Here is a 24,788-nt window from a genome sequence, read left to right on the forward strand (position 1 = left end):
CACCCTGCCTGCGGCCTCCCGATAGCGCCGGGATATTGTGGTTGGCGCGCGCTGAACGGGCTCAGGGTGCCCAGAAAAGGCGCGCGTCTGTTGGAAAAATTTGGAAGCAGAGGTAGTGGCGCGCCCGACTGGGACGGAACTTATAAGTGGAGACCGCCCCTGCAGCCCTCGGGATCTTTCTTGGGACCCCAAGCGCTTCCCTCATTCGCCTGCTCCCTCTTGCCCCCCAAAAGCGAGGTTTGGACACGCCCAGGCAGAGGTTTCCCGGGGCGGTGACTTGACCCGGTGCAGCTGGCTGCCCCCTACCCTCAGTTCGGGTCTGCGCCAAGTCCAACAGCACCAGGAGTCTCCCCGGACACTTATTATCTCTGCCCTTCAAACTCGCTGGCACCCTAGCTCTGCGCATCCCAGCCTGGGCCTCCTTGGCACACCTAGTCCGGTCCCGAGCGCAGGGCGCACTCACGTGTCCGGCAGCAACGGGATCCCGGGTGCCGTGCGCCCTGCCTGCCCGCCAGGGACCCGCCTCGCCTAGCCAGGCTGTGGGGCGCGGGCTGGGGCCGGGGCTGGGCTCCGCCGCGTGGCGCTCGGGCGCGGCCGGAGAAGCGCTGAAAGCGCGGGGCGGCCGGCGGGGCTTGGGTCTGCTGGTTCTGACCGTGCTGGGCGGGGGCCGGGCTGGTAATGTAGCCTGCGCCCCAGGTAACGCGCCGATTGCATTAACCCAGCGCCGGGCCCGCTCTGTCTGGAGCCTGTTAGAGCTAATGGAGACTGACAGCGCGGCCGGGGATGGGCAGGGGCGGGGGCGCGGCGCGGGCTCGGCGGACTGCAAGAGCCCCGCTCCCGGCGACTCGCCGGACCCGAGCGCCCACTGCCTTCCCAGAACGCACTGGGACACCAGACTCAGCTCCTGGGGGCAATAGGCTCTGACCTTCGACTATAGGAAGAGAGCGAGACTCTCAGAACTAGGATCTGAGTTTGAGAGGGAACAGGGAGAAAACTGGGGAGTGCAGTGGCGGTTCAGTATCAGTTCTGTCATCCGCTGCAGGCCACGTAAGCTACCTGGCCAGAGTTTCTTCATCAACAAGATGGTAATGTTCTGTTCAGTGCCTAGGAAGGCACACTGAGGGCTGGTGGGCCATCCGGTGGGTTTTGTTTAGCTTGTTCGGATTGAAAGGTCACAACGGGGCGCTTACTCCTACATCTGTTTGTTATGGGCAGGCTAGCAAGGCATTTGAGGTTCTGACCCCTATTACATGAGGCTTAGAATTGCTATTCATTCACTTATTTACCTATTCGTGCACCATTTGCTCACGTGTTCCTATACATGCCTGTTAAGTGCCAGACACTGTTCTAGGCTCTTGAGATACATTAGTGGACAACTATGTCAAAAATCCATGACATGGGACTCCCCTGGTGATCCAGTTGTTAAGACTGCACCGCAGGGGGACTGGTTCAATCCCTGATGGGGAAACTAAGAGGCTTCCCAGGTGGCTCAGTAGTAAAGAATCTGCCTGCCAATGCAGGAGGCACAGGAGATGCAGGTTCAATCCCTGGGTTGGGAAGATCCCCTGGAGAAGGGGGATCTTCCCACTCCAGTATTCTTGCCTGGGAAATCCCATGGACAGAGGGGCCTGGCAGGCTACAGTCCATAGGACTGTAAACAGTTGAACATGACTGAAGTGACTTAGCACGCAGGATGTTTAGAGCATTTTCATTAAGGCGACCAACATGACAGATGTCCTCTGTGAAGGATGCAGAGAGAAGAGAAAAGGGAAAAGAGTGGGGTGGTGGATCTGCCCTGGCCTTCTGGAGGCTGATGGTTGGAGGCAGAAGGTCAGGGCAAGGAGGAGGTTTCAGGAGGAAAGCCTGGGACCACACGCACCAGCGATGTTCATCTCCTCTGACCCCTGGACCATTCTGAAAAGCCTATGAGGAAAGTAGGATTGGAACCATCATCCCATTTGGGGGGTCAGGAAACTGCAGCTCACAGGTTGGAAGTGACAGGGTTGAAATGAGAACGCAGGTCTCCTGGCCCCTGTCTCCTCTACTAGCTTATGGATGGAGACACTCAGAAACTCACTAGGAGTCATGCTGCCCTTCTGCCTGCTACCCTGTGTCTCATCCAAGCGATCTTGAGGATCACACCTTAAAACATGCTGCAAAGCCCCATTCCCACTGCTGAAGCATCCCCACAGAGGGTCCCCACCCATCGCTTTTCACTGCAGCAGCCTCCTCGCTGGCCACCCCGTGTCCAGTATCTTTCCAGCCACATGATATTCACCAGCTGCCAGAGCATTTTCTAAAACTCATCTGATCACCTCACTCTTCTGCCTAAAACTCCTCTGAGAGACAACAACACATCAATGTGATTTAATTAACCCTGGATTTGAAGTAATTTTATTTTCTTTTTTATACTTCTCTTTATCTGCCAACTTTTATACAATGAATCTTTGATACTTATGCAATCAGAAAAAGATAACCCATGATTTCTTAAAATCTTCCCATCTTTCCAAGATAATATCAAAACACCTTCTGCAATACAGACAAGATTCTGCCTGCCTATTTAACCACATCTCTTGCTATTCTAATCTCTGTATTCTTTTAAAATTCCTTTACCATCTCCAAAATATGCTTTATTCTCTAGGAACAAGAGAGATACTCAACTACCAGTGATTCCTTGGATACTTTGTGCCTTTTTACACCTCTGAATTTTTAAAAAGGCTTTCCATCTTCCTCTTGTCTATTTGGAGAACTCCTATTCATCCTTTAAAACCTCAGGTGTCACCTCCACTGTAAAACCTTTCCTGATAACTACCTCCCACAAGAAAGTAAATTCCTCCTTTATATTGTTTTGTATATTTGTCTAGAACTTTCTCTGCATGACTTCTCTACTAGAGATAAAGATAGTACCTGATATATCCTGTTACATAGCTTACACTCCAGAAATATGTACAAAACGGAACTAGGAGAGATCTCAATCATTGGTCGGATTTGGTGTCTTTGGTTGGGGCTTTTTTCTCTTGGATTCTACCAGAAACAGCTCCTGAAAAAAAGAATTGAATTCAAGTAGTTTATTTAGGGGGCTTCCCTAGGAGTCTATATGGTAAAGAATCCAACTGCAATGTAGGAGACCTGGGTTCAATCCCTGGGTTGGGAAGATCCCCTGGAGAAGGGAACAGCTACCCACTCTGGCATTCTGGCCTGGAGAATTCCATGGACAGAGGAGCCTGGCAGGCTATAGTCCATGGGGTCTCAAAGAGTTGGACACAACTGAGTGAGACAATCCTGGAAACAGTGACAGAGGACAGGGGAGGTAAGGAAGAGAAGGAAACAAACAGAGGGGGCCTTAAGAAGCAGTCACTGCTGTGGGCAGCTGGTGGTCAGTCCTGCTGGAAACCTCTGGGCCAGGGGTGTGTCAGATCTGTCCCATCCCCGGGCAAGAAGACTGCTCCCAGGGTGCTAACTTACCAACATTTCCATCCTGCCTGGTGTGTAGGCTGAGCAAACTCTTGTTGCCAGAAAAAGGCTCCCATTAGAGTCCCAGGTTCAGGCAGTAGGAAGCTGGTGCTTGGATCTATGTTGGCAAGAAGAGTGGATTACAAGGGGTGTGGGCAGGAGTGTCCCCTACAGAGATGGAGGAGACACCACCCTCTCCCCCACATGCACATCAGTGGAGGGCCTGACAGCAAAACGAGAGGGTTCCACCTTGTGGTTTCATAGACTTCTGGAGACTAGCCTGAGGCTCGGCTGAAGGGGAAACTGTCTCTCTCCATCTGGGGCCCAGACTCCCTGCCTTCAGATCCAAGAGCCATGGGGCCATGTGGCTTCTCTCTGTGCCCTGCCTCCTGTCCCTCCAGGTGGCCTGAGGGCAAGTTGGGGGGGCAGACGGCTTGAGCATTATCAGAGCTAACGTGATCCTTGGGGAGGCGTCACTTCCACTTACCACGACACTTGGTGACACAGGACATGGGCACAAGGCAATGGCTGGTGCTGTTAGCCCAGCTCTGGCCATCTCCCCTCAGACAGTAAGACCCTGACACACAAAGGCTGGTCTGTAGGATATTTGGAATCCAAGTGACTCGGTTCTGGAAGTGTCCTGAAGATAGTATCAGCACCTGCACCTCCACTGCACTGATGGGGAAAATGAGGTCAGGGAGGGGGAGAAGTTCCCTGTACATTTCCTCCTTTCCTCTCTTTTTTCTTTCTTCCTTTCTTCCTATCTCTTTCTTTCTGTTTCTTTGTTTTGCTTTTCTTTTGATCAGGGGGATTAGACCTATGTCCTGACCACTGACCTGCCCTGGATGATTGGCCTACGTTAAACTGCATTTCCAGACAGCAAAAAAGTGCCCTCAATAGAAGACCCCTGTGAGCTGAAGTCAGTCTCCTTCAGGATATCTTCCTCTAAAGCCTCCCAGGTGTCCAACCTACTCAGATGGTCAGTCCTTTCACTCTTCTCTGTGGAGCTCCTATCCGACCTGGGACCACATCCAGGCACTGGCATTAAAGAACATCTATCTGTCATTGATGATGGATACATCCATTAATATCACCTGCCTGGATCCAACTACAGAGCAACATCTCCACATGCGCAGCAAAAGACACCTGGAACCCCTGTGTCAAAGATAAAATTCTTGACCTCCCCTTGTTTACCTGCACACACACCTGCTCTTCCTTGTCTCCATTATTCCAAGTGATGGCATCGTCTTCCTTGTAGATCCTCAAAGGCCAAAACCATAGAGTCCTTTTTCTCCTACTCCCACAACCAATCCTACTGCAAACTCTCTTGGCTGTATAAATTGTTCCCATCTCCCCATCTCCAAGGTCACCACCCTGCTCCCAGCTATGCCATCCCTCACCTGGGTTAGTTCCGTAGGATCTGAATGGCCTCTGTCATTTCTTGCTTTATCCCTGAAGCTCTACACAGTCACCAGGAAGACCTTCTGGAAATGAATTAAGATCCTATCCTTCCCTGTCTCCAGTGGCTCCCATCTCATTTGGAATAAAATCTAAAGTCCTTCAGTGGGTGAGATGGATTAACGAGTAAACCATCCTTTTGTGCACTTGGCACTGCAAGCCTGGACAAGCACATGACCGCCCCCATGGGAGGACAGAGGTGCTGTGGGGGGGGGGCGGGCGGGGAAGAGGACAGGTGTGCCAGGTGGGGCAGCAGAAAAAGCACAGGGCTGGGTCCTGACTCCTGCTCTACCATATTAGGGCTTTTTGGAGAGGGCCAAGTCCATCAGCAAGATGGGAATGGACAGGAAGAAGAAGAAAGATTTTTAAAAGTTACATCAGGACTGGAACTGGGGAGGGAGAAAGGAATGGAGGTGTTCAATGCAAAGGGACTCAGTCTCCTGGGAGGAAAGAAGGACATCCCCCTTCTGCATGAGCCACCAGATAATATCCTTTGACCCTAAGGTGGTCACGTGAGTTATGATGACAGAAAATTCACAGCTGGTTCACGTTCCTCTTCAAGGCAGAGTGGGGTTGAGGTCAGCTGATCAGGATGAACCATAATCAGGCTGACACAAAAGTTCTATACATCGAGGGAATCAATATTAGAGCACGATGGGACTGTAGAAACCTTCACGCTCAGGTACACTCTGTTAGAAGACCAGACACTCTGATAATGTGATGAATGTAGAGTCTTCCAGAAATATGCACACACACACAGCATTTAAAAATGTAGTGTGAAATTTCTCACACATAAGAAAAAGCATATGAAACATATGTAAACAGTTTATAGTTTAAGTATCAGTAATATGAACATACAAGAACCCACCCCCTGGGGCTTCCCTGGCAGTTCAGTTGTTAAGACTCCACACTTCCACTGTAGGGGTCAGGAGTTCTATTACCGGTCAGGGAACTAAGATGCCACACACCAGAGGATGTGACCAAAAAGGCAAAAATAATTTAAAAATTTAAAAATGAATTTTACAAAAAGAACCCATTCTCTTGGATTAAGAAATAGAACATACCCTACAAGCCCCGCTGTGCCCCTCCCCTTGCTACTCTCCCCGACTCCAAGGTAACCACTTTCCTTTATTTAGTAAGTTATTGTTTCTTTGTTATTCTTCACGGGATTGTCACCTATGAATATATTCCTAAGAGTACATTCTTTAGTTTTGTCCTTTGAACTTTACATAAAAGGAATCACACTACAGATATTGTTCTGTGACTTCTTTGGCAGGACACCATATTTCTGAGATTCATTCATGATGATGGGGTTAGCTGTAGGATCACTCATTTTCACTGTTGTATATATTCATTCTGGGCTTCCTTTGTGGCTCAGATGGTAAAGAATCTGTGCAACACAGGAGACCCGTGTTGGATTTCTGGGTCAGGAACACTCCTGGGGAAGGAAATGGCTACCCATTCCAGTATTCCTGCCTAGAGAATTCTGTGGACAGAGAAGCCTGGCAGGCTACTCTCCATGGGGTCGCAAAGAGTAGGATTCGACTGAGCGACGAACACTTTCACTTTCTTTTCATATATTCATTCTATTGTCTGAATTATAACAATCTATTTATTCACTCAACTATTGAAGTGGACTTCAATGTTGGACTGTTTCTAGTTTTTTAAATATTTTAAACAATGCTGCCTAGAGTCTTTTGTACAGACAGCTCTGATGCCCGTGTGTAGAGTATGTGTTCAGCTTTATCAAATAAGGCCAACTTTTTTTCTAAAGTGGCACCAGCTGAAACTCTGTTATTTCTTCACTTCCAATTTCTTTACATCCTTGGCAACTCTGGGCATTACCTGGCTTTTATTTTCCATCACTCTTTAAGATGTGATTTTAATGTGCGTTTTCCCGACTACTAATAACCTGAAGCATGTTTTCACATACGTGTGGGTCATTTGTGTTTTGTTTCCTTCTGCAACATGATGACATGTCATTTGTGCAATTTCGTGTGTGTGTGGTTTTCTTATTGATTCACATGTGTGTGTGCTAAGTTGTTTCAGTCGTGTCCGACTGTTTGCAACCCTATGGACTGTAGCCTGCCAGGCTCCCCTGTCCATGGGATTCTCTAGGCAAGAATACTGGAGTGGATGGCCATTTCCTTCTCCAGGGGATCTTCCTGACCCAAGGATTGAACCTGGGTCTTTTAGGGCTTCCGCATTGGCAGTCGGGATCTTTATCACTAGCGTCATCACAGTTGTTCTTAATATCCTGTGCACAAATCTTTGTCACTTACGTTGCAAATATCTTGTCTTGGTTGTATGATGTCTTTTTTCTCTATATGGGGATTTTGGTAAACAAGAGGTTACTCATTTTAATGTATTTTATTATTTTGATTAATTAATTTATTTGGCTACTTTGGTTCTTAGTTGTAATGCATGGGATCCTCATTGCTGCAAGCGGAATCTCTCTAGCTTCAGCACATGGTCTTCATTGTTCTGTGGCATGTGGAAACCTAGTTCACTGACCAGGGGTTGAACCCACACCCCCTGCATTGGAAGGCAGTCTTAACCACTGGACCACCGGAGAAGTTCCTATTTTACTGTATTTTAATACAGCAATCTTTTCTTTTGGTTTATGTATTTATATCAGAAATCTTTCTCTACCCATTGTTTTCCTAAACTATATTTTAAAGTTTAATAGTTTTCTCCTTCATATTTTGGAGAAGGAAATGGCAGCCCGCTCCAGTATTCTTGCCTGGAGAATCCCATGGACAGAGGAGCCTGGTGGGCTACAGACCATGGGGTCTCGAAGAGTTGGACACGACGGAGTGAGTAAACAACATTAACAACAACCCTTCGTATTTATATCTTTAAACTATATGAAAGACTGAGGCTGAAGCTGAAACTCCAATACTTTGACCTGATGCAAACTGACTTGTTTGAAAAGACCCTGATGCTGGGAAAGATTGAAGGCAGGAGGAGAAGGGGACGACAGAGGATGAGATGGTTGGATGGCATCACCGACTCAATGGACATGAGTTTGAGTGAACTCCAGGCATTGGTGATGCACAGGGAGGCCTGGCGTGCTGCATTCCATGGGGTTACAAAGTGTCGGACACAACTGAGTGACTGAACTGAACTGATACGGAGTTGATTTTGTATAGGGTATGAGACAGGGATTCTACTTCACTATTTCTCAGGTAGATCACTGATAAACTGTCCTGGCCCATTCATTAAGTAATTATATCTTTCCTGCTCTGCTTGGCAGAAAATGGTCGCTCACCAACCAAGACTCCTTGTACAGCTGGGTTTGCTTCTGAGCTCTTAATTCTGCTCCATTGGTCTGTTTTCTGTGTCCAAGTAATACCACATTGTCTTAATTAACATTGTTTTCCAAGTACAGACTTTCAGTCATAAGATGACTATGTTCTAGGGCTCAAAAGTATGGCATGCTGTTATAGCTAACGACACTATATTGTATATTTGAAATTTACAGAAAGTAGATTTTATGCATTTTACTGCACACACACACAGAAAAGGTGTGACATGACAAACTTGCTAATTAAGTTAGTTATGGTAATCATATTACAATGCATTTGTATATCAAGTCACCACATTGTACACTTCAAATACATAAATTTTTTGGTCAATTATACCCCGATAAAGGGCTTCCCTTGTGGCTCAGCTGGTAAAGAATCCACCTGCAATGAGGGAGACCTAAATTCAATCCCTGGGTTGGGAAGATCTCCTGGAGAAAGGAACAGCTATCCACTCCAATATTCTGGCCTGGAGAATTCAATGGACTGTATGGTCCATGGGGTCACAAAGAGTAGAACATGACTGAGCGACTTTCACTTCACTTCATATCCCAATAAAACTGGGAAAAAAGCAAACAACATTGCTTTATGATAAGTTTTTCTCTCTGATGGGGCATCACCGAGTCAATGGACATGAGTTTGGGCAAATTCCGGGAGATGGTAAAGGACAGGGAAGCCTGGCATGCTGCAGTCCGTGGGGTTGCAAAGAGTCGGACACAACTGAACTACTGAACAACAACATCTAATTGGGCAAGATTCTGCAGCTCTTTTTCTATGGAAGTGTCTCGGCAATGCTCTTCCCCACAAATTTCAAAATCAGCTTATTGAGTTCCATGAAAAATGCCATCAGAATTTCAACCATGAGTACACTGAATCTATAGATCAACTTGAGGAAACTTGACTTTTTTTCTTTTTTACAGTAGTCAGTATTTCTATTCAAGAAAACTACTTATCTCTGTGTATTTTTCCTTTTTAATATACACAGCATTTTATTTTCATTTTTTCTTAAATATTTACTTATTTGGCTGCATTAGGTCTTATTTGCAATGCATGGGCTTACTTGCCCTGTGGTATGTGGCATCTCAGTTCCCTGACCAGAGATTGAACCCACATCCCTTGTATTGCAAGGCAGATTCTTAACCTCTGAACCACCAAGGAAATCTCTACACAGAATTTTAAATAGAGGTTTAGGGGACTTGCAAACTCTTGCACAGACTCTGTCTCAGGATCCCTGACATGACAGTCCTCTAGTCTCTCTGCTGTTTCCTATTTCCTCAGGAAACATTTCGCAGTGGTGTCACCAGTTCTACATAATACATATGCATACACCTACCTTCCCACCCTCTTCCTACTTGTCTCTCTGGCAACCTTGATAGTATATTAAAAAGCAGAGACATTACTTTGCCAACCAAGGTCCGTCTAGTCAAGGCAATGGTTTTTCCCGTGGTCATGTATGGATGTGAGAGCTGGACTGTGAAGAAAGCTGATCGCCGAAGAATCGATGCTTTTGAACTGTGGTGTTGGAGAAGACTCTTGACAGTCCCTTATACTGCAAGGAGATCCAACCAGTCCATTCTAAAGGAGATCAATCCTGGATGTTCATTGGAGGGACTGATGCTAAAGCTGAAACTCCAATACTTTGGCCACCTCATGCGACGAGTTGACTCACTGGAAAAGACTCTGATGCTGGGAAAGGTTGGGGGCGGGAGGAGAAGGGGACGACGGAGAATGAGATGGCTGGATGGCATCACCGACTCTGTGGACATGAGTTTGAGTGTACTCCGGGAGTTGGTGATGGACAGGGAGGCCTGGCGTGCTGTGATTCATGGGGTCGCGGAGAGTCGGACACGACTGAGCGACTGAACTGAACTGAACTGAACCTTCCCACCCTCTTCCTACTTGTCTCTCTGGCCTTCTGATATCTAGTCCTAGGAAACTTACCAAGTTAAGCTTTTTCTGCAGTCTGGAGAGACAGAATGGCTAAAAGCATGAACTTGGGAGCCATACTGCATGAATTTTAATCCTGGCTTCTTCCTATCTGTGAAATCTTGGCCAAATTCTCCTACTTCTCTGTGTCTAAGTTTCTTCGTCTGTAAAACAGGTGAGATGGTGATGACAAATAGAACTTAGCTCATAGAATTGTCGAGAGGATTAAATGAATAAATACATGCAAAGCACTTAGAAGAGTGCCTGGGATAGCATGTGTTACTCCTTGCTGTTGTTTCAAGAAGTTTAATGTCTTCACATCCATGGGAGGCAGGGATCTTCTTTAGAATTTTAAGTTAGGACATCTGACTTCAAATTCCTAGGCTGGGATAAAGTAGCAAATATGTGTTAGTGTAACAATTATGCTTGTGGAATTGGAGTTTTAAAAAAATGTTGGATAGGTTCAAAACCTTGCTTCACCATTTACCTGCTGGGTGACTTTGGTATTTGAGCCTCAATTTCCTCATCTGTAAAATGGGAATAACACAGCTATTAAATAAGACAATCAATGGGAAATACCTTGGTAATGCTTTAGTAAGGGACTCATTTAGCAAGGTTCCGTGATGTGAATTACAGTCATGTCCTTGAAGGTCATCTGCTTCTTTCTAGAGTTCTGTGGCCTCTTTGCCACTTTCGCAGCTCACATTAACCTAGCAGATTGTTCGAAGAGCAGATTCCTGGGCCTGGCCCCAGAAATTTAGATACAGTGGGTCTGCAGTGGGGACCAAGAATCTGCATGTCTGTGGCATGTTTAATTCCTATTTAAAAATATGCAATTCCAGTATTAATGATATGTTTCCAAAGTATGGTCCCAGGTTGAGAGTGGCTATAGCAATTCACACTCACCATGTGAGTGCCTTCTTTTCCTAGCACTGGGGCTTCCTTTTACTCTGGTCACACTTGGCAAAAAACATTCTGTCACTTCCTGGCTGAGCCACTTTCTCCCTGGGAGAGATGAACGGGTGCCCTCTAGGGCATGGAAGGAGAAGAGCTGCTTCCTGCTCCTTGTCTAAGGTATAGGGATAGAGAGGTACCGGAGCAGGAGCAGCCATAAAACCCCCAGAGCAGGTGTAGGGGACAGGCAAGGGGATGAGGTGGGAACTGCACTCTCATCAAGGTGATCTTCATGAGGCTTCAGCGCAGTGAAACCAAGGGCTGCGGGATCTGCCCCCAGTTCGGGCTGGTCCCACTCTGCTCTCGTGCCTGGGAACCTGAATCTAATGTCACTTAGCGAGGGCAGCGAGGGCAGTAGCCACACTCTGTGGACCACCCATAGAAAACACCTGCCCACGGCACATCTTATGTGAGGCCTGCCCTCTACTCTCCCTGCCGTTTTTAGCCCTGTTAGCCTGGGCTGATGCGTGCTGCAGTTCTCTGTACAATGGGGCTTATCATAGTCCTTATCTCATAGGGTAGTTGTATGGTTTAAATGCTTCATGACTGTGAAATGCTTCATTCTGGGCACATACTCAATACACAATAGATATTTGCAATATATTGGAGTCTTTCCATTCATTGACGCATGAATTACATTAATTTTATTGGTTCTAGACGCACTACACTAAGCGGGCTTCCCAGGTGGCTCAGTGGTAAAGAATCCACCTGCCAGTGCAGGAGATACAGATTTGATCCCTGGGTGGAGAAGAGTCCCTGAAGAAGGGAATGGGAACCCACTCCAGTATTCTTGCTTGGGAAATCTTCTGGACAGAGGAGCCTGGCAGGCTACAGTCTATAAAGTTGCAAAAGAGTCAGACACAACTCAGCAACTAAACAACAGCCATGCTAAGTTTTATTTAACATAATACTCATTATTATTATTTCCATTTTACAGATTAAATAATTAATGGTATTAACTATACTTCAACAATTTTTTTTTAATTTTTCAAAAAAAATTAATAGTAAAAGTGGTTAAACGCCTTGCCCAGGATCACATGGGTAGGATGGGACAAAGGGTGAGATTTGAACCCAAAACTAGGCTGGCTCCAGGGTACATGCTATTAACCACTGTGCTGTCCTGGCGGCTCAGGGTCTCCCTTTTTGGACCTCATTTTCTTCATCCGCTCCACTTTCTCTCCTGCCCCACTCACGCCCCCCATTCTAAGCAGGTCTCCTCTCCCTTGTTGTTTGGAAACCTGAAGGCTGTGGCTGATGCAGTTCTGAACCCAGCATTGTCTGTCTGCAGCCACCATCTTCTCTGGTCCCTTCTCCCCACTCTCCCTGGAGTCCTTCCCTCTCAAGGCTCACCACCTCCTCCCATCCCAATCCCTTATGTCCACCCTACCTGCCACCTCTGAGACCTGCCGCAAAGCCATCCTGTTTCTCTTCTGTTTTTCTTCTCTCTCATTCCTGCTGTCCCACCCAGGTCTTCTCTATCCAATGGCATCCTCTCAGTGCTGTATCATGCTCCTTTCCCTTCCTCCCAGGGAGCTACCTTGAAGAAGACCCTCCAGCCACACACGCCTCCCACTAACTCCCAAGGTCATTTGGGTAGTGGCAGTACAAGGATTCAGACCCTGACCCCTGACATGTGGTCCAGGGCTCTTCCACATACCACATCCTCTCTCCATGGAGCATTTATCAGACTAGATAGTCTGGGCACACCCTGAAGGGAAGAAGCAAGGGACAGGGAAGCTGAGATGAGGAGTCTGGTCCTGATGGAGGGAGGTCCAGGCCAGGCAGGATTCTGGGTGATGACAGAGTCTAAGAGGTCATCATTAGGCCTTCCCTGCTTATTCCAGAGGATACAGAAATGCACATACTAACCCTCCACTGCACTGCTTTCCTTGCGGTGAGACCAAGTAGCCCGTTCACACCGGCCAGGGACAGATGAGGGCTCTTGAACTGATGTCAGTCCAGATACTCCTGTCCCCACCAAAATAAAATGCGTATTTCTGCTTGTGTGTATTCTGGGAAGTTCGAGGAGAGGTGGTGGTGAAGGGACTTGCAGCCTTCAAGGACTGGGGGACTGAGCTGCTGGCCTCACAGGGGGACATGCGGTCAGAGAGGAGAGGCAGCAATTATACTCTCTGTGACCCAAGAGCGGGACTGAAGCCTATACACACACCCTGCAGGGGGTTAGCACCCAACTCACTGGAGCACAGGAGAGGGCTTTGAGGGCTGTATCACGGGTGGGAGAAGACACCCTCCCAGGTGCAATGGCCTGGTTCCCAGGCGTGTCCAGGCTGAGCCCGCTGTGAGGACAAACCTCACAGTGGGGACTGTTTGCCTGACAGTTTCCCAGGCACGCACGCGGCTGGGGAAGGGGGTCTTGGGAGGAAGGGGACTCTTCCTCAAGGCTTTCCCAATTCTGCTCATCATTTTACTGACAATAATCCCTCCTGTTTTGCCTCCCTGTCCCAGAGCCTACTCTGAACAAGACCTCACCCTACTCCCCAAACCATTTAGAAGCCAGGATAGCCAGAGCTTAGCAAGAACCTCACTACTCCTTCCTGAAGCGGGTCATGAGACGCTGATGGTTTAGGGCCACACAGGTCCTGCTTTAAATAACATTGACTCACACAGGAAGAAAGCATGACCCCCTTCCTACTATAAGAGAGAAGACCAAACCTGACTCCATATTGGATCTGTTTTTTCTACTTTAACATTTGTGTTCCATTGCTTTTGCTTCTGTTTAAGAATGTTGCCTATACCCTGAAATATACAGCACAGCCCATTCTCACGGCTCTGACCTTGAAGGATATAACACTTTTTCATTCATATAGAGATAAAACAGTGCAGAACACAGAGAATGACATTTGCCTCATTGGAGGTTTATAGGAATGCTGTGACTGGAATTATGTGGACAATGGCAAAAACAAAGGATTCTGACAGCAAGAAGTTTGCAACAACCAACCATGCTCCTCCCTCACTTTGCTTTTAAAAATGCTTTGCCAAAACCCTTCAAGAAGCTCTGGGTTTTTTAGGGGAATGAGCCACCTGTTCACCTTGCATGGCTCTGCAACAAGCCTTTCTCTGATCCAAATCCCAACAACACTGGGTCTTCTTAACCTGGACTGTTGGAGGGGCGCTTCTTTCCTCTTTGCTGATCCCCATTTCAACAGCGGGAAATCGGGCTTGGAGTCAGACCCTCTTAGCCCCCCTCCTCCGGAAACCCCCTTCCCCAGCCTCACGAGCGCCTAGGAAAAGGCCAGGCAAAAGTCCCCACCATGTGGTTTGTCCTCACACCAGGGCTCAGCCTGGATGTCTCTGGGAACCAGGCTGTCATACCTGGGAGGGTGTCTTCTCCCTCCCCTGATACAGCCCTCTAAGCCCTCACCTGTTCTCTGGTGAGCTGGGGGCTGACTCCCTGTAGTACAACTGAATAACAGCATTTGGTCTCCTTGCATATTTGTATATGGCATGTGGTAGTGGTTTTCTAGGGCGTCCCTGATAACTCAGTTGGTAAAGAATCTGCCTGCAGTGTGGGAGACCTGGATTCAATCCCTGGGTAGGGAGGATTCCCCTAGAGAAGGGAAAGGCTACCCACTCCAGTGTTCTGGCCTAGAGAATTCCATGGACTGTATAGTCCATGGGGTTGCAAAGAGTCGGACACGACTGAGCCACTTTCACTTTCTTTCTCTCAGTGGTTTTCTATTTCTGATGTTACATAAAGCTTTCCTCATTATTTACGACTTTAACTTAATGATTTTAGACAAGACTTTTCTCAGACTTGTATAAAACTATAGACAATCCTCTAACAAACAGCTTGCTGACTTAAGAAAACCATTAGATATATGGTTGAAGTCCCTGTGTCTCTCTCCCCAGTTGTATCCTGCTCCCTCCCACCTCCGCTGGCCTGCCACCATTCTTATATAATGTTGATTATTCCCAAGCAGGTATCTATGCTTTTACTAGGTGGATGATAGGTAAGTAGATAGGAAGACAGATGGATGGATAAAGATAGATATAGGAATATACAACTGAAACGGGCTTCCCAGGTGGCGCTAGTGATAAAGAACCCGCCTGCCAATGCAGGAGATGTAAGAGACGCGGGTTCAATCCCTGGGTGGGGAAGATCTGGAAAAGGATATGGCAACCCACTCCAGTATGCCTGCCTGGAGAATCCCACTGACAGACGGAGTCTGGCAGGTTACAGTCCGTGGGGTCACAAAAAGCTGGACATGCCTTGGTGACTGAGTATGCATGCAGGCCATTTAAAAAAATGATTGGCACCCCAAAATTCCCATGTTCCCCCTCTCAGTCAACATCTCCCCCCACCCCAAAGGGAACCATGACTTTACCCTCTAATAGCATGGATTGGTCTTGCCTGTCTAAACAACAGAAAGGATCATTTTGCTCATTTAAAGCTTATACAAAAGACATCATTCTGCAGGAATCTTTCTGAAAATGTTCTTGAGCTTTTTCCATGTTGATACTTGAGCTTCCTTTTTAAAACAAATGTATTTGAATTAGAAGAGTGAGTTGACTTAAAGGAAAACATCAAGGGCATACTGGGACAATTTGAATGTGGACAGACAGAGAAACAATGGCTCTAACTCACTGCTTTCCCCTTTTACAGATGTGAAAACTGAGGCCTGACAGAGTAAGAACCATACCCCCAGGTCACTTTGCAAGTTCGGAGCACAACTGGGATGAGGGCCACAGCCTCAAATGTCGGAGGCCAGAGATGTGTCATGCTGGCAAGAACTTCTCCCTTCACCCCACCCCATGGCAACAGATACCAACACTATTTCCTAGCCAGGAATAGATAGTTCTTCACCTTGAACAGCAGAAAGAGGACTGATTTTGTGAGTTGATTGTTGGAGAATTAAGCCTGGGATTGGGGTGGTGTGATGCTGGAGGGGAACAAGACAGCTGTCCAGTCTTCAAAGTTATGACAAGCCTTTCACTTGGCAGCCCACCTCGGTGACCTATATTTTAATACATGCTATTAGATTATTGCTAATGAGACATCTTAGGGATAAAAGAATTATGCTCGCTGGCCGGGCTGTGGTAAAAGTACAATTGAATTAAGGACTGAAATCGTTTAGGACTCTGCTAGACAACCTGTCCCCCAGGCTGGGCCTGAATGGAGATATTAAGCTTTGAAAATTACACAGGAAAAATAAGTATAATTGATCTAAGGTAACTTCACTCGTCTAAATTAAATAATGTGATTGTTACAGGCAGAAAGGATCGGGATGAGGAGACGGACAGAAAAGGCTCGCTATCTGCAAACAAAGTTATAAGGAAAAGCCGTAGGGAACTGACTTTCCCTGATGAGCTGAGCACCCTCCTGATGGCTCCGAGAGTCCACCTGGGCATCAACAGGAGACGGACCTCATCAGAGCATCACAGACTCTGGCGTGGCAGGGACTCCAGACCACAGTCTTTACCATCTCCTACCTAATACCTGGGGGCTTCCCTGGTGGCTCAACGGTGAAGAATCTGCCTGCCACTGCAGGAGATGCACATTCAATCCCTGGGTGGGGAAGATCCCCTGGAGAAGGAAATGGCAACCCACACCAGTATACTTGCCTGGGAACTCCCATGGACAGAGGAGCCTGGTGGGCTGCAGTCCACAGGGTCGCAAAGAGTTGCACATGACTCGGTGACTAAACAACAACACAATACCCGAGCACTTTTTGCTCTCCTTGGCCTCAGAGTGGGAAGCTCATGCCCTCTCCAGCCCCCTAGGCAGGCTGTCCAATGTCTGCACTCTCGGTTAGAAGAGATTTCTCTGCTGCTGGCCAGTCAGTTGCTTTTGTGGAGTGTGTGTCCACCCACATGAGTCCTGCTCTCTGGAACACCAAAGATTGGTGAAATGCCACCTCCCCGCAACAAGGTTCCACCCCTCCTGAGTCACCTTCATCATACTGCATTGTGTGTACGGAGCCTACCTGAGGTCCGATATTGATATACTTCATCTGCATAACTTCAGAAGATCCCACCCCATCTCCTAGGAGCTCTTGGGTTGAAGGAGGGAAATTGTATTCCTCGCTCTGACCTAAATATTTGCATTCCCTCAACTCTTTCATTGACTCCAGGTTATTTGGGGGCAAAGCTGATCCTGAAACTGTTTACACCATGGCAGATGCTACTTTTACAAACCTGCCGGGCAGGGCAGCTGCTGCCCACCTGTGAGAATGGAGACTTCACCCCTCCATCACTCCATCCATCCATCATGCCCCCTGGTAGCTCCTTTTACCTCCCCAGCTCCTGTCCCACCCCTGGGCTGCACAGAGTTGGCTGCCTGGAAGGTGAGACTGGAGGTTCCCCACTGCCAACCTGCCCCCCAATATTGCTGTTTCTAATGCATTAAAGCCCATAGTTAATCCTTTTGTTTTAGGTCCTACTTCCTTTAAGTTAAAACCGAACTAGAGTATGTAGATACAAGAGGCTCCCTTTATCCCTTCTCTTTTTCTTCTCCCTTTCTCCTTCCCTCCCTTCCTTTTTCCTTCCTTCCCACAGTACTTCCTGAGCAACTATTACGTATCAGGAGAAGTTCTATGAGCCAGGACTGTTATAGTAAAGAAAACAGATGAGGTGTCTCTTAAACTCAAGCAGGGGGAAGGCTAGAAACAAATAAACAAGCAAACAAATCAGCTATCAACAGATATTGACAAAGTCTTGCAAACACTGGAGCACTGGATTAACTCAGAAAGTCTGGGGAAGGCCCTTTAGTTGGGTGCTCGAGGAAACCCTCTCCAAATAAGAGACCAAAAGGTGAGAGGGACCCAGGATGGCAGCGATCAGGAAGGGGTGACTCAGGTACAGAAACACGTTGTGGGTTGGAGGATTGGAGCAACGAGGCAGGCAGTGCCTCTCAGGGGTGTGGCCAAGGGCAAGGGGAAGGAAGGGGAAGTGGGAGATGGCCTGATTTTCAGCTGCCTTTTGGCCACCCAGAGGAGAATGGCATTTACTCAATGCAGTGAGAAAGTCCCTGAGGGCTCTTTAGGGTGAGCAGCATAATCAAAGTTGTATTGAAAAGGTCTTCCAGCTCTTTGTGCGGAGTGGCAGGCAGAGACCTGGTCAGGAGGTTCTAGAGTCACTGGAAGAGAATGGATGCAGGGAGTGCAGTGAGGAAAGGGAATTGGGGCCTTCCTCCCAGGCAGGAGGAGGACGACAGCAGGGGCAAAGTGTGGTTGTAACAACGAGTCTAAATCATACCCCAAAAGAACAGTCTGGGGTCACTTTCTGATCTTGAAAAAAATGTAAAGAAATACTAAACAGACCTGCTCTCTCTAGTTCCTTAAAAAACCGCCTAATCTGCCCAGTCCTCCTGGCAACCCATCTGGGGGCTTCTCTCTGCCTTCAGAGTGGGACAAACAGGCTGCTTGCCCCTGAAACACCCAGGGATAGGACTGCTCTCTGGATGGGTCTGTGAACAGGGCAGAACACAGAGCCTGGCTGTTCCTAAGTACATCCCCAGACCTCACCCTGTCAACAAAAAGGTGACTTTTAGTGAGTGGGACAGGAGAGATCTCTTCTTCAAAATCCAGTTATTGAGTTGGAGAGGTTCTCATATTAATCTCAAAGATGACCGTCCCCCCCTCCCCCCCCACTAAAACATGGCCACAGGAATCAATGGTCTTGTCTTTTGTATTAAAAGAAAGTGAAAGTCACTCAGTTGTGTCTGACTCTTTGTGACCCCATGGACTATACAGTCCATGGAATTCTCCAGGACGGAATATTGGCGTGGGTAGCTGTTCCCTTCTCTAGGGGATCTTCTCAACCAAGGGGTCGAACCTAGGTCTTCCGCATTGTGGTAGATTCTTTACCAGTTGAGCCACCAGGGAAGCCCAAAGGGTCAGAAACAGTTGCCAAAACCTGGGATTGAACCTGGGACCTTTACATCTTCAGACTAACGCTCTCCCAACTGGGCTATTTCGGCCATTTGGCTGTGCTGGGTCTTAGTTGCGGCATGTGGGATCTCTTAGTTGCAGAATCTAGTTGGGAATTTCTTAGTTGTGGGCTCTAATTCCCCAACCAGGGATCAAACCCCGGCCCCCTGCATTGGGAGTATAGAGTATTTGCCACGGGACTGTCAGGGAAGTCTCTCGAAGATTATGTTTTTTAAAAGATGATTTTTTTTTTTAAAGTAGAAGCATAAGCTCTAACTTAAGCAATATAAGCTTCTTTTCTATTAATTTAGGAGAGAAAAGGAATTGGCTGTTGTACACCTTAACCTTCCCTGTTGCACCTGACATAGGATCCACTCCTTGGGCCTCAGCTTTCCCTTCCGTACAATGGGCACAATGATTCCCAACATTTACTTCTGTTCTGACATTCTTTGTCCTCACTGAGGGGGAATGATGAAATGGACTGATCAGCACTATAACTGGGGGTGAAGGAGATTGTTTTCAGCAAATGGTGAGCCTCCAATCTGTGTCCTGAGGTGGGGGTTGCAGCTGCTACTGACCAGAAAGGAATCCAGTGAGAGGGAAGGGTCAGGGGCAGGACAGTCTGGCTGTCACAAAGGACTCACCTATCAGTGTGTAATTAAATTTTCCCGACTTCTCCTGTTGTTTTGGTCACCAGGGGTCTTTGCAAAGCCTTCATTACTTTCCAATTGTCTGATTTTCTTTTCTCCTTTTTTTCCCCGTTACCTTCAGACTTTGAAATTATCTCAGTGACTCAGCCATTCGACTTCTTATTAATTCCAGGATCCCATGTCCTATCTGCCCATTTTCCTTCCTGTTTTTCAGAAGCCTGGCTTGTACTTTAACTTTTCCCAGCAGCCACAAATTAAGGCACCGTCAGTGACTCCCTGCTGCCTTCACCTTGAAAGTATCGTGGTCCTGGGTCACCTTCCACTCATCACAGTTCCTGGGCTGAGAGTTCAAAGTCCCATTTCCAGAGTAGAAAGAGAATTCTGAAGTTTCTGCGTATATTCTAAAACAAAATCCCAAACAAACAAAAACAAGGTCCCAAATAAAGCAGGTTATTGAACATCACAAACTGTTACTAATAAGTTAAGTCGCAGAATTTCAAGAACGGAAAGGACTCCAGAGTTTGTTCACAGCTGTGCTTCTCTCCACCATACTATCTCCAAACGTTGGCCACTGAATGTGTGCTTGGATGCCTCTCATGACGGAGTGCTCACTTCTTCCAAAGGCAAGTGACTCCACCTTTAGACTTCTCCGCTGGCCCTGGGTTTAATGCTTGGGTCCTCACAAAAGAAGCTCCTTCCCCTCCTTCTGTAACAACCCTGCAGGTATTTAAGGACAGGTATAACCACTCCCTCTCCACCCCCATCACCACCTTGGGTTTTCTCTTCTCTGAGAAGCATCCAGCCCCAAAATCTTTAAGTGTGTCTTAAGAGGCTGATTCCAAATCACAGCTCCTGGAATTGCCTCTGGAATTGAGTAGCTGCCAGGGACACCAACGATAATTGCTTAAGAGGCCACAGGGACACATTTCTTCCCCTCCCAGTCCTTGACTTTCTCAGGTTTCCTTGATCCGGTTTGTAACGATCTCATCCTGGTGAAACGCAAACATTTGTACTGTTTCACTGCCCCTGAGGCCCTGCCTGGTCTCCACACCAGAGAAGGCCATAACCCTTTGTGATCACTTAGGAAGATACCCAAGGGCTCCTGTGTTGTTGGAGAGACAGATGTACAGATGGATGGTGGAAGGATGCCTCTGGTACAGGACATCACCAACCAGTGCCTTATGGGCCCAGCTCAAGGTCCCAGAGTTTCACTTGGCCCACCCAGTGCTTACAGATCAGGAAATTTCTCATAAACATCTAGGTCTCTGCACTGAAAACAAACACCATTGCTAAAGGGGAACTGATGGGGGAGGGATTAATTGGGAGTATAGGCTTAACAGATGCACACTGCCATATATAAAATACATCAACAACAAGAATTTACTTTATAGCACAGGAACTATGGGGCTTTCCTTCTGGCTGAGACAGTGCAATGCGGGAAACCTGGGTTCAATCCCTGGATTGGGGAGATCTCCTATTGAAGGACTGGCAACCCACTCCAGTATTCTTGTCTGGAGAATTCCATAGACACAGGAGCCTGGTGGGGTACAGTCCATGGGGTCACAAAGAGTCAGACAAGAACTGAGTGACTTTCACACTCACAGGAACTATATTCAATATTTTGTCATAAACTACAATGGAAAAGAATAGAAAATATATATATATATATATTCTGATAACTGAATTATTTTGCTGTATACCTGAAACTAACACAATATTATAAATCAACTATACTTCAATTTTTTAAAAATCTAGGTCTCTGGCTTCCCATAAAGCATCCAGAGTTCTGTCTGGCCACCCTGAGTTTTGAGAGGCCAGGAGCTGTCCTATTCACCCCAGATCCCTCTTTTTTTCTCTCTCTTTTAAAACTCTCTTTTTTATATTTGTCTGCATTGGGTCTTAGTTGCAGCATGCAGGATCTTTCGTTGGGGAACACAGACTCTCTAGTTGTGGTGCTAAGGCTTCAGTAGTTGCGGCACGTGGGCTCAGCTGCTCCTCAGCATGTGGGATCTTAGCTGCCCAACCAGGGATCAAACCTGCATACCCTGCATTGCAAGGCGGATTCTTAACCACTGGACCACCAGGGAAGACCTAACCCCTCTTAACAGCCACACTCACTCCCATTTCTGTCTGGTCTCTGTCATTTTGAGAATTTGCAACCCTGGCCCTTGGCACTTCCACTTGTCACCAGCATTGCCACCATGATGTGGTGCTGCCTGGGGAAAAGTTATTGCTTTGCCTCTACAAGGGGCTTTCCATGTGTATCCACCTCCCCAGTCATCGCTGGCCTTCTGTCGGCATCCCTACCTATATGAGTGTTGCCAGGTGTTTCCTGACCAGGTCAGGTGCCTTTGGTCCATCCTCCTGGTCTGGCATGTGAACCTGAACAGATGTTCTGCTGAATAGGCAGGAGGGACGGCGAAGGAACCGTGGTTATCAGGGTAATCTGAGCATGAATTAACCAGTTGCCCTGAGAAAGTGTGCTCACATGCTTCCCTAGCGGAGGCCTGGGAATCTGCAGGGCTGCTGTTGAATCTTCTTCAGCACCATCTTTGGAAACAATTTGCTGTTATTCTTTCGTCGCTAAGTTGTGTCCGACTCTTTCATGACCCCATGGACTGTAGCCCGCTAAGCTCCTCTGTCAATGGGATTTCCGAAACAAGAATACTAGAGCAGGTTGCTATTTCCTTCTCTAGGGGATCTTCCTGACCCAGGGATCAAACCACGTCTCCTGCACTGGCAGGCAGATTCTTTACCAATGAGCCACCAGGGAAGCCCTTGGAAACAATACATTTACCAAAAATGACTGTATGAACTTCCTAGAGCTGCTGTGACAACATATCCCAAGCTGGTGGCTTTAAACAAGTTCTGGAGGCTAGAAGTTTCAAATTGAGGTGTCTTCAGGGCCTTCTCCCCATGAAAACTCCAGGAAAGAATCCTTGGTGCCTCACAAGCTTCCAGTGTTTGAAGGAAACCTTTGGAGTTCCTTGGCTTGGAACCGTGTGGCTCCAATCTCTGCCTCCACTATCAAGTGGTTGTCTTCTCTTTGTGTGTGTCTGTTGGACTAGGGCCCACCTTAACAAACTCATCTTAAATGAATTACATCTGCAAAGACCCTCATTCCAAATAAATGCAGATTCTGAGTACTTAGGGCTAGGGGTTTAACATGTCTTCTTTGCAGGGGGGAAACAATTCAACCCACAACACGTAACAAGATCTCTTCCACTTCTAGCCATTGCTGTTTTCCAAGCTGATGACTGAACGATGTCCTCAAAGACAAAGGCAATTGAAATGTTGCCATGAATGACCCCAGACTAACAGCGTTCAACAGCCTACACTGGTCCACCCAGAGGTCCATTAAGGGGAGGTGTGGATGCCAGATGCAGGGTTTCCTCATCTAATCTGTATGATGCTGTTCTGGCCAGGACACCTGAGCAAGCGTGGTGCTAGGTAATGCACCAGCCTATCTGGGAAGTCTGTGGTTTGGTTCCAAAGCTCAGGACCCTGAGATTGTCATGTACTTTCTCCTCCCTGCATGCGTGCATGCTAAGTTGCTTCAGTCATGTGCAACTCTTTGCAACCCTATGGACTGTAGCCCACAAGGCTCCTCTGTCCATGGGATTCCCCAGGCAAGAACACTGGAGTGGGTTGCCTTGCCCTCCTCCAGAAGATCTTCCTGACCCAGGGATCGAACTCACTCTTACGTCTCCTGCAGTGACAGGTGGGTTCTTTACCACTAGTGCCACCTGGGAAGCCCTTTAATATTCTGAGTTGTTTCAGATGGAGCCTGAAAGCTTTCTGGTGGCTTCTCCTGATTGGTATAGGATTAAGGACCCTAGGCCTCTAGTGCTATTTGAACTGAAGGTTGGTCTTCTTTATGTGATACAGCTTCGAACCAAATCCATTCAGCTCAGATGACATCATATGATATTTAGATTTTTTCTCTGGTACACCAGTTATAAAAAGAATTGAAATTTGACTATTGGAATGGATTTATTAGTGGATGTTGGGGATAAACAGGAAGACACTGCTTATCTTTCCTTTATGACTCAAGGGGAAAATAATAATGGGTTTGATGAAAGCTCTAGAAAATGAGCTTGATTTTTTTTTTCCTGGTTTGGAGTTCTGGGGTTCATGTCACTGAAGTATCCCTTTTAACAAGACTGAGAAGCATGCTTGTTCTGAGGAAAAGAATTCATACTCAACAGAAGGACATAGTAACACCCATAGACCTCCACTTTCCAACCCCTACCCCCATCCAAACGACATGACTAGCTGTCCCCACCCACATCCCCCATCCAACTGCAGTAATAGCTGTTGTCTGACCCCACCTGGGAAGAATCAGAGAGCGTCCCTTCATTCTACTTCTCTTCAGCTGCTGTTTGGAGGGAGAATGAGCACCCATCTCTCCCATTCTCCCTGGTTCTACCTCCGCCTTTCTCCACGCATATGCACAGTGGGTGTCCCAGGGCAGGAGGATAACATAGGCAGGATCTCTGCTAAGCTCTGAGATCCTTGGGAGGAAAATACCAGATTATATCCACCTGAGTCTGCAGCTTTCCCAAAGCTCAGACAGTAACGTCAGCATTCAAGGAAATACTTTGTATTTGCACAGGATGTTACGCTCTTGCTCTCTCTCACATGCCCTCTCATGCTTGCTCTTTCTGTCTCCCCTCACCTCTTTCTCTCTCACACACACACACAGAGTCTGGTCTGAACTGATTCACGAAATCTCAGTGACTTTATGCAAGTGAAGTAACAGCCTCTTTTTACAAATAAAGAAACTGAGTCCCAGAGAAGGTGAGAGATGTGACCACGTCAGAAGGGAAGCCCCTCATAGCTCAGTTGGTAAAGAATCCTCTTGCAATGTGGGAGACCCAGGTTCGACTCCTGGGTTGGGAAGATCCCTGGGAGAAGGAAACGGCAACTCACTCCAGTATTCTTGCCTGGAGAATACCATGGGCAGAAGAGCCTGGCAGGCTATAGTCCATGGTATTGCAAGATTGGACATGACTTAGCGACTAAACCACCACCATTATAAGTGAGCTCAAGGCAGAAAATGAAATAATTATCCAAAATGTCCTCTAGGGGCCAGACAGCTGTAAAACAAGACCTGAGATCTGGTTCCTTCACTTCTGAGCCATTTATGGTTT

The 24,788-nt window shown here is 47.3% G+C and overlaps 1 protein-coding gene and 1 non-coding gene across 15 annotated transcripts in view; both read right to left on the reverse strand.

Annotated features, from left to right (window-relative positions):
- The window catches only part of SLC6A2 (solute carrier family 6 member 2), a 78,567-nt gene extending 57,961 nt beyond the window's left edge, over nt 1-20,606 (reverse strand). For 2 of the 14 annotated variants that reach the window (XR_008684004.2, XM_055412738.2), the window contains exons 1-3: nt 10,158-20,601; nt 3,466-3,571; nt 2,908-3,040 (exon numbers count right to left, since the gene is read on the reverse strand). Coding sequence is in view for 12 of the 14 variants with exons in the window: in XM_055412738.2 (XP_055268713.2) it covers nt 2,908-2,979 (72 nt within the window). In the remaining 2 variants the exon portion in view is untranslated. Of the gene's footprint in view, nt 1-2,907; nt 3,041-3,465; nt 3,572-3,940; nt 5,976-10,157 lie in introns of those variants that run through there. The other 12 variants (XM_055412741.2, XM_055412739.2, XM_055412733.2 and 9 more) reach the window with 11 other exon arrangements.
- Nucleotides 18,963-19,035, reverse strand: TRNAF-GAA (transfer RNA phenylalanine (anticodon GAA)). The gene has a single exon. It is a non-coding gene; the product is annotated as a tRNA-Phe (tRNA).
- Nucleotides 20,607-24,788: the final 4,182 nt, after the last annotated feature.

This window comes from Moschus berezovskii, chromosome 22 (genome assembly GCF_049115385.1).
Source record: "Moschus berezovskii isolate FMDL1 chromosome 22, NW_MosBer_1.0, whole genome shotgun sequence".
Taxonomy (NCBI): Eukaryota; Metazoa; Chordata; class Mammalia; order Artiodactyla; family Moschidae; genus Moschus; species Moschus berezovskii.